Raw genomic sequence first — 16,094 nt, 5'->3', positions numbered from 1 at the left:
TTTTCCCACTGGGATAGGGATCGGTGATCACAGATTTCAGAAACTCCAAGCAAATCCAAAATAGGGAATTGGGAGATTTATTTCTTGCGAGGTTTCTTGCTCTCAAACGAGCCGCCTGAACTGAGGTACATTCATTGGGAGTTATCGGAGTGCAACTGGGGAAGTACTCGGGGAACATTACAAGGTTCGAGGGAGAGTGACGAGAGGGCTCCTTCTGTGCCACCTGAGTCTGATAACGTTTACGGATAGTACCCGCAACTTGTACATCGGTTCCCCTCCCCTCCCCTCCCCCCCCCCCCCCCGAACTCCTGGCCCTCTCCCACCCAATGAACACAGATGCACATGCACACACAAATACACAGACAACCACACGTGCACACACATAGATACACGGACGACATGCACATACAACCGCACACAAATACACATCGCACAGACACACGTACAACCGCGCACACGTACAAGCATAGAAACATACACACACATAACTACACATACACACACGAGCACAGACACAAATACACATAACCATACACACAGATACACATACAACCACACACAGACAAAAGCACACAAACACACACACACACAAACACACACACACACACAAATACACATGCACGGGAGAACACACACAAACACGCATATAACCACAAACACACACATATTCACACACACAGACATTCATACACACACACAGATACACATACAAGACACAAATACACATACACACGAGAACACACAATATAACCACAAACACACACACACATATTCACACACACACAGACATTCATACACACACACAAATATATAACACACACATTCACACACACACACACACATTCACACACACACACACACACACACACACACACACACACACATACACACACCAGGAATCTGCCCGCAATTCTACTAACACTTTATACTGTGGACATGGCAATGGAGACAGCACTGGGCATATCGGTGAGCGCGCAGTTTAATCAACTACTGACTGATTACCCCGAGTACGATGCATTAACAATGGGTTGGCTCAGCGACTCCATTCTCCCGCTGCAGTTGGACGGCAGAGACGGAAACGCTTCGTTCCAACACACATTTCTCACTGAAACATTGACTTGAAATTGAAGCCTTTAAGAAATAAAATATAAACCGTGAAATAGCCAACTACGAAACGAGGCGCAGGCGAGTGCGAGAAATAAGCGTAGAATTTCGGCCTAAAATCAGCGAGAAAAGTATTTCATAGAGAAGGTTGAACATCGGCATTAAACAATGTGTTACTTGAGACAATTCTACATGAAGCAACTGACCGGTGTAACTTTGTGTGTGTGTGTGCGCGCCTGCCTCTGCAGAACAGCGAGACAGCCTGTCATTTTCACTGCTTGTGAATGTCTTCATTTATTGGAACAACAAATCTGAACTCTATATTTTAAGCACAAATAAAGTTCTTCTTGGGAGAGAGAGAAGAAACTCTCAGTCGAGATGCAAGGAACGAAAATTAAGAGGCAGCTTTAAAACGTTCAAGAGGCATTTCTCCTCTTCGTCCACACGCTCGCGAATTTATTCAGTGCTATAACCCCCCAGCTAATCAATTTGTTATTCATGGGCAGTTTTATCCGACTGCCTTTCAGAGGAAACAAGAGGGGCCACAGATGCTCGATAGATGGGATTCCGGGATTACCGTTTAGTTGTAAAGAAACTGTTAAACGACCAAGGAGGCGGGTCACACAAAATCCATCAAAATTGATTCGGAGTTGTGTTAGCGAAGTGTAGTGAACATATGGCGCCGGGCTGTTTTCAAGCGATGTCCCCTCTGAGTGTGTGTGTGTGTGTGTGTAGTGACTACTTCTAAAGAAACCCATTCCCCAATCCCTGCGACCGTGAATTAAATCACACGATTTGGAAGCCTCTCTCTCTTGGCGGAGATCCGTCCCCAACGCAAAAGTTAAATCGATTTTTGGCAATTTGTTTTTTCTTTCCCTTCATTTGGCTCAACTGTTATCTGCCTTGACTAATCTCTGAACTATTTTTTGATAATGTGGCGGAACGGACTTTCAAACTGTGCCTTGCTAATTTTTTACAATGGCCATTTCCCCCCTTTCCGTGTAGAATATACAAAACATATGTTATTCTATCACCAGCCCGCTCACTCTTTCCCCGAGTATCCACATATATATAAAAGTACATCGACTAATTAAATATTAATTCCTGTTGTTTTGGAAACACTAGCCCGCAGGCGTTCCCTACCAACGCAACCGGCCCTGTCCAGACTGCGTTGTGTGTTAGACAACGTTATGATATAGGAGACGTTTGTTTTGGGAGAGTACTTATACCATTCTGCTCTCCAATGTGATGTGAGGGTCGCTGAGCCTGACCGGGACTCAGGACTCTTCGTCTAATGTGTGCTATACCCAGGAAATACAGCGCCAATGCCATATCTACCGAGGGGTTGTGATCTGAACCCACTGCCTTCAAACCGATGAAAGCAGATTCACTGGGAACTTTGAGAACGAGAACTTGTTAGAGAGGAAGAGAGAGGCATCATAGATTCTAGTACAAATATGGTTTCGTCAAAGACCCAGCATTGGAATAATGGGCCGAACGCCCACAAAAATGTGATGAAGGCCACTCGGCCTCTCGCGTCTGTTCCCGCCTTTCAATAAGATCATGGTCGATCCTTTGCCTCTTCATGTACATCTTCATTCGTGTGTGTGTGCGTGTGTGTGTGTGAGAGAGAGACACTCAGTGACGGAACAGGCTACTTTGGTAGAGTGTTCCAGCCTCTGGTGCGGTGTGGTTGGAGGAACTGCTGACAGTCTGGGTCAGCGGGAGATGGAGGGCGAAGGATCCCTCCTCGGACAATATCCATTCGTCTGTCCGTGAAACGCCCTTAACGGTCTCACCCGTGCGTCAGCGGGGACAGACTCCCTGTTACCTTTTGCAAAGTGACTCGCTCCTTCCCCGAGAATGAATGTAGACCTGCTCACTCCAAGCTGGGCATATTACTGGCGCCTCCACTGTAGCCGGGTCGTGGGCTGATCACGGGTTAAGCTGCAGAGGGGGAGACTCAACCCCCTCCCTCGCCCACCCCCTCACACACAACCCTCTGCACAGCAAGATCCCGCCACGAGCCCGCGGCCCAACAATCGGCCATCGTCTAACTTTTTGGTCGTTGATGCGGCTGAGATTTGAACGGTGGCTGGTCCATTCTCTATCACAGAGTGAAAGCAAGCCATTCCGGGCGTGTAAAGCAAGCCCCCATTATGTGTCTGCCGAGCTTTGGAATGTAGAGTTCAATCCCACAGTCATCGCTTGCGCCGGTTTACAATCATTATCTCTGCGCAATACATGTATTGGATATAATAAAAATCGGCCAGCACATATTTCCTACAATAATTCGTCTCTTCTGAATTTATTCAAAATATACACACAGCCACAAGGCCCCCGCCGGTCCCCACCGACAGTTCAATAATGCTTCAATAACTTAAGTGATTGGCGGGGTTTTGTGGTGCAGAGAGAAAACGGGACCTTATAAAAGCAGCAACTTCTTTTGGGGGAGAAAAAGTTTCTCTTTTTTTGCATTACAAATTCTCATTTTTCAATTCACATTGCCACCCATTCTGGAAAGTATGTTTACCGGCAGAATTAGTCCTAGCACCGGAGCTACCCGAACGTCCGGGTCACAGGAACTACCTCGGTGGGTAGTCACCGGGAATCTGTAACCAAGTGGGTCAAATTAAACGAACAATTTAAAAAAAAGAAATAAAAAGGCATAATTAATATGTGTTTAAAATTGCACTCAATTGCCCGAAAACAAATAAAACCGATAAAGGTTCTTACATACAAGAGGGAAGAATTGTCCCATTATATATATCAGTTCCTTTGGATAATCGAGAACGTGCAGAGATCCCAAGGTTAACTTGGACTTTAAGAAGTTTTTGTTTTAAAAAGATTGAAAATGTTTGTCTTAAGAAAGGATGCGCTTAAATTCCAACCGTTTCTTCGTCTGCAGAGTTTGTTCCGCTTCGGAGAGTTAACCCAGTTTCTCACGCCTTTATATAATCTTAAATATATATATATATAGATAGATCTCAAGTCAATCGTCCACGTCTATTTCCTCGTCTTCAGAGAATTCGTCCGTAGTCTGGTCTCTCGAGGAGCATTGGGGCGAGCTGGGAAAGGGCCCAAGTCCGGACACCGGGGAGAGTTTGGGGGATAGGTCCGAGGAGTCGGCCTTGGAGCCGGCGCCTTCCTCCGGGAACTCCTCCATGTGAACAAGCTTCTCCAACTGCTGCGGCGGTAGTTTTTTGAGGGACTCAACGTCCGCTTTCATCTCCTCCAGGTCGCGCTTGAGTTTGGCCCTCCGGTTCTGGAACCACGTTATTACCTGAGCGTTGGTCAGACCCAGTTGCTGAGCTATTTGATCTCTGTCGGCGGGAGATAAGTACTTTTGGTAAAGGAATCTCTTTTCCAACTCGTAAATCTGGTGGTTCGTGAAAGCGGTGCGCGACTTCCGTCTCTTTTTCGAGGTTTGCCTTTGACCAAATGTGGTTACGTGATCTCGGCCTTGGAAATAAAGAGCGAGAGAAAGCAGGACATGCAGACTCAATATTTTCTGATTGCAAACAGTAACATGACAAACAAACGCCAGACAAAAGTGCTAGGGGAAAATGCAAAGGAATTTACTTACCGACACAACCAGAAAACAAATACTGTTTTTATTTCTATATACTTATAGACAATTCAGTTTGGGTTTATATATATATATTTGACACCGTTATGTGTTGTCTATTTGTCATCTTTTGCTGCTCTCTTTTTGTACCGCCATAACTCAGCCCCAACCAAATAGCTGATAACATCACGTCAGATAAAATCGTCTACTGACAATGTCAACGCTGTTTCCTTTGTTTTAAGTGGGAGCTTAAATATGAAAGGTTTTATTTCGGTCTAAATCCTACCGTGTCGGGTACGAACATTCAGGAACGTTGTCTGTGTGTCTGCAGAGAATTTGTGTTTTACATCCAGCGATAGATCTGTGTATGTCGTATAAACATTGACATTATATAACCATTTAGTTTATATGGATTATAACAGTGTACACCAATGCTACAAATAGTGCAAATTGCACACCTGTGCGCCTACACTATCAGCGGATATAAAAGCCGATAGGTTTGGGCAAATATATTTTATAAAATTTATATTGTGTGTATGTGTGTGCAAGCGTGGATTGAAGCGCCTGTAAAAGTATTTAGGGGGCGATTTACATACTAGGTACTTCATGACAGCTCACAAGAAAGTATATATTAATTACATATCTATGTAAACACTATTACTTAACACCTGAAGTGATGCCATAATTACACATCAGAGGACACGAACCACAAATATGTACAACGCATAACACGGAGGGGGAAAGCGCGCGGCTGTACCGGTGCCTTTAATTGTGACAAATGTTTCTGTAATAAGAAGTATTGTTTAAATGCTCTAATCGACGTGACTCAACCGAAACGAAAGAACAGTTAAAAAAAATATTTGGGGTTTGGTATGGCTCAGTCTGATTCCAGAATCGAGGTAGACCTCATTCTACCGCCGTTAAACTGAGTTAAGTTCCACTTACATTTAAAAAAAACATATCCAAATAATATTTTTAGCCTCTTTTCAGTCCCGTGAACAAGACTCCCCTCGTGAGGGCAAACATTATTCGCCGCGGCTCTCCCCACAAATGGGGCTTTTTTTTTCTTGTTCTCGGGAGTCTCTTTTTCCCTTCAGTTAAAAGGACGCGGCCCAAACACGGTGTGCCGAAACAGAAATCAAACATTGTTTCCCAGCACGCTGGGAAACACCGGCGCCTCCCGCACACATGTTTGATATCAGCTGCAGTCACGGAGCATAAAATGTCAACAAAATATTAGTTAGAATGTGTTTATATTCCAGCCCGACGCTCACCACCCCACTAACACGGGGGTAATGTGCGCTGCTGAAAACTGCCTAAATTATATCCCTCTTTTATATTTAAATGCCGATTTAGGGACATTATTGCATCAAACCTTGATTCGGAACAAAAGCTTGCCTTTGAAATATATTTCTTACGTTAAAATTGAGAGAAAATATCCTCGTGGACATAGATGAATTTTGTCTTCATAGGTCCACAGTGGAGTTTATCACGTTATTAATCGTTATTAAGGCACGGTTAAATCGTAATACTTCAAGCGCTGAGAGATGAGTTTGGCATTTGAGATGTTCAAACATCTTTCAGCCAGAAGCACATTTAAGTGTTAATTCCAACACAAGGGAACACAGTTTTATAAACTACCAGTATAATTCCTCTGTAATCCCATTATATATTACTAATGTAAAGTAATTTCAACTGGAATAATTCCGAAAACATTGAACTACTTTTTAATGGAGTTTTTTTTTGAAGCGTGCAATTATTTGATGCAGGATAGATCGAGCTGCCTGGTTAAAACGTGACAATTGCTACCGATTAAGAAAAAAGAAACTAACTAGTTGCCAACGCTAAATAAATCCTTGCACGAACAGGGCTGGAAACTAATAATTTTGGACTTGGGTATTTTACAATTCGACACCAGTTTTTGAAAAAGCTCGTGACTAACAAATAAATATCTTGCCTTAACTTATTTTGGGATATTGTGCCCAATATGATTGCGGTAATCAAAACTATTTGACTGGATTCTGGACAATTTCTTAGTGACATCAAATTGTTGCAGAATTTACTATTAAAATGACTTTAAATAACAATTTTAGATTCTGCGTTCCAGTTGAACAGTACACACAGATATATTGTCGACATACCTTCGGCTGCCTGTATCACACTCAGTTCCAGACCTTTGAAGGTTTTGCTGGCGAGTTCTTCGAGGGCGCAGAGCGGTGAGGTCTGAGGAGGGAGCCCGTTCCGTGTGGAGCCGGCGCCGGATACTTTCTCGGCCGGCCCCGAGCGGCCAGACGGACAGAGGTGCGAGTTTTTTTTCACCGAGGGCTTGCTCAGGATATCTTCGATGCTAAACGGAGTGAGGGGCTTATTAGAGTTCGCCGGGGGCGGGAAGTGATCCAAAGGACTGCGCCGTCTCCGCTCCTCGAACCTCGCTTGCAGAGCGGGACTCGATTTCAGATTCACTCCTGTAGTCATTCTCGGGCCGAGGAGACAGGGCTCTTCAATGGTTAAAAAGTATTTCTATATATTTTTTTAAAAAAAGTCTCCCCGTTATTGTGTCCTCCAACAACCGAAGGCTTTGGGGGCGCAGAAACCTCAGTGACGTTCACCAACGCAGAACTGAATTAGTCTCGAACATTGAAGCCACCGGATTTCATTCTGGCCCTGAAAGATAGAATAACACCGACCTAAAGCTCCTGTTTACCAAACTGCCTCCCTCTCCTCTCCTCTCCCTCTCTCTCTGTAAACGAGCCAGTTCCTCATGGGGAGGGGAAATCCTTTCTCTCTCTCTCTCTCTCTCTCTGAAACTGCTCAGTGTCTCTTTCTCTCCCCCCGCCCGTTCGGCAGATCGGCCCTTCTTTGAAAAGAAAAGGACCCCGAATTCAAGATACCAAGTTAGACTCCAAAACCGGGCCGCTAACTCGCAATCGTTGATTGGACGGAGATCAATTATCGGAGTAGGCACGGAGCGATTGGTCAGCGGAAAGACTTCTTAAAGGGGTCCAGTTAGATTAATTAATTGTGGACAGCAATGGGAGGAGTTAAACCAGTGTTAGCAAACTTTTGCTCTCTCTCTCTCTCTCTCTCTCTCCTCTTCCCCGCTTGCATGTGTGGTAATACTATGCTGCTTCTGGTGTGTGTGTGTGTGTGTGTGTGTGTGTGTGTGTGTGTCTGCGTGTATGTACGTGTGTGTGCCTGCGTTTGTTTGCGTTTATGTGCGTGTGTTGTGTGTGTTTATGTATGTTTGTGTGTATGTCTGTATTTGTGTGTGTATGTTTGTGTGTCTGTATTTATGTGTGTGTTTGTGTGTTGTGTGTGTTTATGTGTGTGTGTTTATGTGTGTGTTTGTGTGTATGTTTGTGTGTGTGTATTTATGTGTGTGTTTGTGTGTTGTGTGTGTTTATGTGTGTGTGTTTATGTGTGTGTTTGTGTGTATGTTTGTGTGTATGTTTGTGTGTGTATTTATGTGTGTGTTGTATGTGTTTATGTATGTTTGTGTGTATGTCTGTATTTGTGTGTGTATGTTTGTGTGTGTGTATTTATGTGTGTGTTTGTGTGTTGTGTGTATTTATGTGTGTGTGTGTGTGTTTGTGTGAGTGAGGGGGAGAGGGGGTTAGAGGAGCCGGTTTTCCCTCCATCTCCCAGTTACATGTTGTTGAATGGTGGCTAGAGTGTAATGGAAGGGCCGGATGGCTGGGGCATGGTTGGAGGGTGTGAGTGGGAGCGGGGTAGCGGTGAATGGGTGGCAGTGGGGAGAAGGAACGGGGAGATGTTGGGTCTGAGTGAAGTGGGAAGGGGTTGGGATGGGTTCCTGAGGAAGAGACGCAGGTGGGGACGGAGTGTTAAATAGGTGAGAAGGTTGGGAAAGGGCGAGGGGCAGATGGTGGGGACCAGTACCTGGGACTGGGGCAGAGGTTGACCTGGGGGGGGGGGGGGGGGTCCCACGTTCATTTTGACGTTCTTGGCTTCACTGACGTCACAGCAGGGTGATCATAGCCAGAGGACCCGGGCTATCAGTGAACTTTTAAATCTTCATCAAATAGATGTTAAATTACACGTATTTTAACGCTAAAAAATCCCTCTCCCCAATTGCTTTGGAAATTCGTATTCTTAGACGAATCGATTATATTTGTCGAAATCTTATTCAAAAGTTTGCAAACTTAAATCGTTTGCAGAAAGGTAGGTAGTAAATCAAATTCACGTCCCCCAGGGCTACCGCAGTATAATTTTATTTTTTTAAACTGGATACAGATTGTATTTATGACTCTATACAAAGACAACTTGTGGGAACTAGAAGGTGAATTCAGACCTTCCAAATCGGCAGAAAAGCTTCTTAAGAAAAGAAAATCCCGATTGGCGATCGTTTAACCGAATCATTCTCATTTTAGAGCGAAATTTAACCCCGCGGCATCAAGTGAAATTTCAAGCAAATCTGCCCAAAATAAGATTCAGGGCGACAGTGAGTAAAACCGGAGATATTTATCCCAGTAGATTATTTCGGGGCTGCATTGTAAATAAACGACTTGAACACGATTTAGAATAACCTCCAACAGGCGATGAGCGAAGTGAAATCTTGCCCGGTTACAGACAGCGGGAGAGCGAAACGGGCTGCGGTTACAATGAGGTTCATTCTGGACTGCGAGGCCGACGAGAGACGCGAATACCTGAGATAAAATCTGAAGGCCTCCAATTCTGTCAAAATCGCACGCTAAATCAAGCTGTATTCGTTTGAAAGCGGTGTTGAGAAAATTCCTATCAATAAAATTCGTTGTTATGCATTCTCTCCCTTTGTAGATACACGTTTGTATAATGTTTGTATGTATTAAAAGCGGACGTATATCTTACATGCATATATATATGGCACATGTATAAATTGTGTGTGTAAATATTTCTTATCTGGAAGGATTATTAGCACATCATTGTGTGTGCGCGCAGGTGCAGCCTACATTGAGAGTAAAACGAAAGAGGCAATTGAGTTTATTTCGAACATTGATTTTAAGCTTGATTTTTGATGTTAAGGATTTATTATTTAAGCGGAGTTATGTTTATTTGTGTGTGTGTGTGTGTGTGTGTGCGTGTGTGCAATTTCTGCCGTACTCTTTAATTTCTCAACGAGCAAGTGTTTCTAGCGATTCGAGGTTATTTATTGAAGACCGAATCTTGTTCTACAGATACCCAGGGTCGGATCTCGAATCCTCGGCCACTTCACCTTGCGACAGTTCGGCTAATAAACAGATGGGCTGTGGTGGGGTGGGGATGTGCGGAGGGTGGGGGATTGAACACCCCCAAAATACCCTCGAATGTCAGACTTGCCAGCCACACGTTCGCATTGAGCATCTATCAGGCTCCCGTTCAGAAAAGAAACCGCGCTCTCGTTAAATTTGAAACTCGATTGAGAACAAATTTCTAACACCAGTGAAAAAAAATAAATCGCCTCTCCGTTGCCCTTGTTCCAATTAGGAACTTTATTTACAAGCCATAGTAGCAAACGCAAAGGGGAAAAGAAACTTTTACAAGCCTATCATGAAGTGTGGGACCAGATTAGGAACAAAGGTTTTTATACTTTCCAGATTTACCTCTGTTTCTCGACATCCAAAGCTCGCCATAAACCTCCCGGACAACATGGAAATCATTACTGGGGAAACACGACCCTTACGCGTTTTGGATTACACTCGGCTAACGGGCTATTTACAAGTGAGGTTCCAAATAGACTCTTGTGATAGATCACCGGGCTTCTTAATAGTGGACTGTTATACCCCACCTATACGCCCGGCCAGATGTGTGTTACTTGCTCTAAAGCCAAATGGCCTTTCTTTTTCCTCATTCCCCGCGACTGAAAGGCAAAGGAAAAAAACTCGAATCCTACGCTTGCTTCGCCGTATAACTATCCAAGGAACCGTCTTAAAACAAGAGAAACGCATTCAGTCGGACGAGAGGCGCTGGTAGGTGTTCTCCTTTGAAAGTGGAATGAAAATTATGATTTCTAAATTAAAATGAATTAGCAAACCAAGATATTGTACTTCTTTCCCCAATAAAAACAATTCTGCTTTCACACAAGAGTGTGGGGCGGATGAGGTAAAGCGACATTTACAATATAACGCTCTTTGGATCCCTCCACACTCTCTCCAACAAAGTGTGTCACCAAGTATCACAGACATCGCTAAGTCAGATGGTATAAATTTGTCATAATTTCATGGAAGCTGGCAGAGAGATTTAGCAAGTGCTGGGCACCATTTAAACTAAATAAACGCATAGTGGAAAAAATCTAGCTAATTTCAACCAATTCGTAAACTATGAAATTCTTTACAGTTGTCAGTAAACACGATAAGAGCTTTATAGAGGCTCGAGTGGCGTGGAACCGAGCTGTGAAAGAGAGATGTTCTGTAATATCCAGTCGCCGAGTGTATCTTGTTTAAACATTGTCCACATTCACGACGAGCAGGGTTTATTTTGAGAACGCTTCCGATTTGTTCCCCTAGTTTTAACACAAAATAAAAACACATTTCAAAGCATTCTTAAATATTTTCCCCTGTATCGTTTATTACAACGAGTGCAAAAATCAAACTGCAGACAATGAACTTCGAATAAAAATGATACGACTTGATCTGGGAGGTTGAAAATAATATTTGCAAGGGATTAATGAATGCGACTCAGGCACTCGAATGTACCGGTTGAGAGACGGGGGAGGGATAATCCGAGTGTTTTCCACCTTGTTTCTCTTTAATCTTCCTCAGTTTTAAGGTCCGAAAATAAATTCACCGCCTGTGTATCGGGGGTGAAGTGGACTAACTGGAAATGGACATCCTGAGAGAAATAACGGAACACCGTTTAGTTGCGCCCGCATGAAATCTAACCTCTGAATTGTTTCACATGCTGGTTGATCCATCATCAGGAATTTGTCATTTTAAAAGTCGACACTTTTTTCTTGTTTCTTCCCTGTGTGTTACGATGCCTTGTGTTTGGTGGTGATAGGGTTAATAGCCTGTGTGCCTTCGATGTTTCTTCCCCCATCCCTCAACTTGTTTTGGAGATTTTATAAGTTTGTTGTTAAATTTGGGGATTGTTTTTCCTTTACAATACGCGATGTTGTTCTTGGCTGGTGTGTATTTAAAAGCTAGGATTTCACGGCTGTAATAGCAATGAGGAGATTTTAACGGGCGTGTTAATTCTATCAACAACAGGTTTCTAATAGCAGGAATAAACACGTTTATATAACTGATTTAAAAATACCCCATCCCCTGCGAGTGTACTGCGGTAAAGGTGGGCGAGCCCAAAACACTGAAATGCAATAATTGAAAATAATTGGAGACGGGAGGCTTGTTATATGTAAACAGTGACCAGGGCAGCCTCGCCTTACGGGTCAATAACTGATTCGATCGACCCTTGGTTATTAGGCAATCTACTTGATTTAACTGTATTTAATGGTTTCGTGGTCGTGTGCCCAGTTTTAAAGAACATTTACCTAAACCAACACATGTACAGCTTGCAGTTATACACTGTGGTGTCCATAATGTGGCACACGTGTCCCACAACGCTTAACCAGGAGCGTTCCAGAAAAGGTTTTACACCGAGTCACGTACGGAGATTAGCTCAGATGATCAAACGCTGGATGCAAGAGACGGGTTTTAAGGAGGAAAGTGCGATTCGATGAGGTAATCGCACACATACACACACATACACACGTGCATACACAGGCACAGGCATATAAACTTACACAAACTTACTCAGACACGTGCATACACAAGCAGACAGACACGCAAACAAGTACAGACACAAAGACATACAGAAACTAACACAACCACGTACGGTGTGTACACAGAGACACAAACAGACATACACAAACTGACACAGACATGTGCACAGACACACACAAACATACAAACACAAGCTGACATAGACGTGTATAGAGACACACACACATAGACACACACAAACTGACACAGACACGTATATACACACACACACACACATATAAACACAAACAGACTCACATAAACTGACACAGGCATGTGTATACACACACATAAACACGTTCACAGACATACACAAACTGATAGGTACGTGCATACACGGTCAGACAGATGCAACCACATACATACACGCACATACACAAACCGATACAGACATGCGCGCACACACACACACACACACACAGAAACGCACTAATGCAGCCCAACCTCTATACGGCCACACTCACACACACACACACACACACACACTCTCTCTCTCACACACACACACACACACACATACACACACGCATTCACACACACACACACTCACACACACATACACATTCACACGCAGCCGCTGTCACATACACGTAGTCCAACTCTCTCTCACACACACACACACACACTCACACACGCATACACACACACACTCTCTCTCTCACACACACACACACACACACACACACACATACACATTCACACGCAGTCGCTGTCACATACACGTAGTCCAAGTCTCGGTGATGTTATTGTATTGTGATGTATCTGGCGTAGTTTGAAACGTCCGTTTGCAGAGGGCACTGGTTTGAACGGGAGTGGTTTTATCTGCTTGACCTTTAGCCCCACTTCAAGCCCAATCCTTAACAGGTCAGGGGTCAAGGTGAAAACGAGCGTCTGATTCACCGCTCCTAAACACGCTGGCTCCTGTCCATCACTGTGACCTGGCCGCTTCGCCGACCCGCTTTCAGACAGGAGAATGGACTGGGACACCAGCTCCCGGATTAGTTTGAGCCTTAAACAATCGCAGTCACCAATTCCACGCAAATGCCATGGATCTCAGCGGCTGCAGGCACTTTGCGGGAACTGTGGCTGGGAGGATGGCGGTGAGGGGTTTGTTGCGAACCACTGCTGTTATTCCGCAGTTATTACGGCAAAATCTCCTGCTGTTTCCACTCAACCCGGCGCATAAATCCGGATTATACAGAGACCACCACACCTCGAAGCACAGATTTATGAAGAACATTCAAACACACGAACTCTGATTGGAATTGGAATTGGTATGACATTATTGTCACATGTACCGAGGTACAGTGAAAAACTTAGTTTTGCATGCCATCCATACAGATCGTTTCATCACAACAGTGCATTGAGGTAGTACAAGGGAAAACAATAACAGAATGCAGAATAAAGTGTTACAGTTACAGAGAAAGTGCAGTGCAGGCACACAATAAGGCGCAAGGTCACAACGAGGTAAACTGGGAGATCAAGAGTTCATTTTTGTCATAACAGAGGTTGGTTCAGTAGTCTTATAACAGCGGGATAGAAGCTGTCCTTGAGCCTGGTGGTACGTGCTTTCAGGCTTTTGTATCTTCTGCCTGATGGGAGGGGAGAGAAAGAATGTCCGGGGTGGGTGGGGTCTTCGATTGTGTTGGCTGCTTTACCAAGGCAGCAAGAAGTGTAGACAGAGTCCATGGAGGGGAGGCTGGTTTCCGTGATGCACTGGGCTGTGTCCACAACTCTCTGCAGTTTGTTGCGGACTCGGGCAGAGCAGATGCCGTATTAAGCCACGATGCATCCAGATAGGATGCTTTCTATGGTGCAGCGATAAAAATTGGTGAGGGTCAAAGGGGACATGCCACACATTCACAGATAGAGTCACACATTCAGACACACACTCAGGTAAGTAGCCCATCTTAGGGCATATGAAGATTCAGTTGCAATGGTTAGACACCTCCTGTTTCCCATTCCTCTTGTCACATTGGCTATTTCTCAGTTCCCCAATGCCAGGGGTGTCACTTGTCAGTTATGGACCCACTACCCCCTGTGACAACCATCAAACCCACACAAAGCACAAGCAAGAGATACTGGAAGCATTCACCAGGCCAAAATGTTACCACGGGGAAAAGAAGGAGCCCTTCACGTCGTGAACCCTGCAGTAACATTCACTGATCGAGGCCCTCACCGCTAATATGCCTCTCTCCACGTTTCTTGGGGGACACCCTCCCGTCAAATTGCCAATCAGAAACACAAATTGTGGCAGCGCTGGCGCTTCACAAATTTGGAATGGATCCTAGCACAAGAGAGACTGTAGATGCAGGAATGTAGAGCAATACACAAGATGCTGGGGGAAGTCAGCGGGTCAGGCAGCGTCTGTGGAGGGAAATGGACAGTTGATGTTTCGGGTCGAGACCCTTCACCAGCCAAGACATCCATAGCCGACTGTCCATTTCTCCCCTCAGAAAGGGCAGGTCTTGTTTTTTAGCTTATAGTCTTACCCCTGCGTGTGACACTGAACCAACATTTCACCAGGCAACCTTCCACTTCTGTCTGAGTGCAGTGTCTGCAAGCAACTAATTTGGGATTTCAGACAGATGATCCTCTGCTTTGCTGTGTTTCAGTCCCGGTCCATCTCAGTTTCCCTCAAACCCTCCCCTTGTTAAACAAAAGGTTAACGGGCAGTGATCGACTATCTCGAGGCACTGCTCCCTGAATTTCTGCCCATCGTTCACCACCGTGCCCAGATTTCGATGGTAACCCCATCGCGTACCAACACCATATCCCGAGGTACGTGCTGGGATAAAATTAGGGCAAGTAGAATGACACACTGACAACGGACCACCCTGTAAGGTGGGTGATTTTGGAAATTACACACACCCACAGTACCGCTGTGTATTGACCTACACACATGCACTCAAAGATGGTCTCACACACACACACACACATCGACACAGACACTGACACACAGACACACACACTCTGACACACACACAGACACATCTACACAGACACACACAGACACACACAAACACACACAGACACACACACATACACACAGACACACACACACACTGACAGAAAGAGAGACACACACAGACAAACACACACACACACACCTACACAGACACACAGAGACAGCCACACACACACACACCCACACACACACACACACACACATCAACACAGACATTGACACACAGACACACACACTCTGACACACACACAAATACACACAGACTCACACACAGACACACACACACAGACACTTCTACACAGACACACACTTGACACACACACAGACACACACAGGCACGCATGTGTCTGCCCAAGTCCAAAAACTATTTGGAACTTCACCTGCACACACTGCGTATAAAGTTATGTGAGGCATCAAGAGGGTCGATAGTCATCACCTTTTCCCCAGGGTGGAAGTGTCAAATACAAGAGGGCACAGCTTTAATGTGAGAGAGGAAGGTTTAAGGGAGATGTGCAGGGTAAGTTTTTCACATAGAGAGCGGTGGGTGCCTGGAATGTGCTGCTGGGGAGGTCGTGAAGGCAAATGTGATAGAGGCAGTCAAGAGGCATTTAGACAGGCATTGAACAGGCAGGGAATGGAGGGATACAGACCGCGTGCAGTAGGATGGGATTAGTTTAAATTGGCATCACCATCAGCACAGGCATTATGGGCCGAAGGGCCT

The 16,094-nt window shown here is 44.7% G+C and overlaps 1 protein-coding gene across 1 annotated transcript; it reads right to left on the bottom strand.

The window, feature by feature from the left end:
• Positions 1-3,644: 3,644 nt before the first annotated feature.
• Positions 3,645-7,603, bottom strand: lbx2 (ladybird homeobox 2). The gene is made up of 2 exons (XM_052038846.1): positions 6,814-7,603; positions 3,645-4,566 (listed from the first exon to the last, which is right to left on the bottom strand). The coding sequence occupies exons 1-2, from the start codon at positions 7,145-7,147 to the stop codon at positions 4,097-4,099; spliced, it is 804 nt and encodes a 267-aa protein (XP_051894806.1). The 5' UTR covers positions 7,148-7,603; the 3' UTR covers positions 3,645-4,096.
• Positions 7,604-16,094: the final 8,491 nt, after the last annotated feature.

Source organism: Pristis pectinata, chromosome 2, assembly GCF_009764475.1.
Source record: "Pristis pectinata isolate sPriPec2 chromosome 2, sPriPec2.1.pri, whole genome shotgun sequence".
NCBI lineage: Eukaryota > Metazoa > Chordata > Chondrichthyes > Rhinopristiformes > Pristidae > Pristis > Pristis pectinata.
Note: the sequence above shows the minus strand (reverse complement) of the source record. Positions and strands in the feature narration are given on the sequence as shown.

What these genes read in the sequence shown, in the direction of transcription:
- lbx2 (XM_052038846.1), bottom strand. Translation starts at nt 7,147, where the DNA reads ATGACTACAGGAGTGAATCTGAAATCGAGTCCCGCTCTGCAAGCGAGG. An exon ending in TGTGATACAGGCAGCCGAAG is followed by an intron (nt 4,567 to 6,813) that starts GTATGTCGACAA and finishes TTTATTTCCAAG; the next exon opens with GCCGAGATCACGTAACCACA.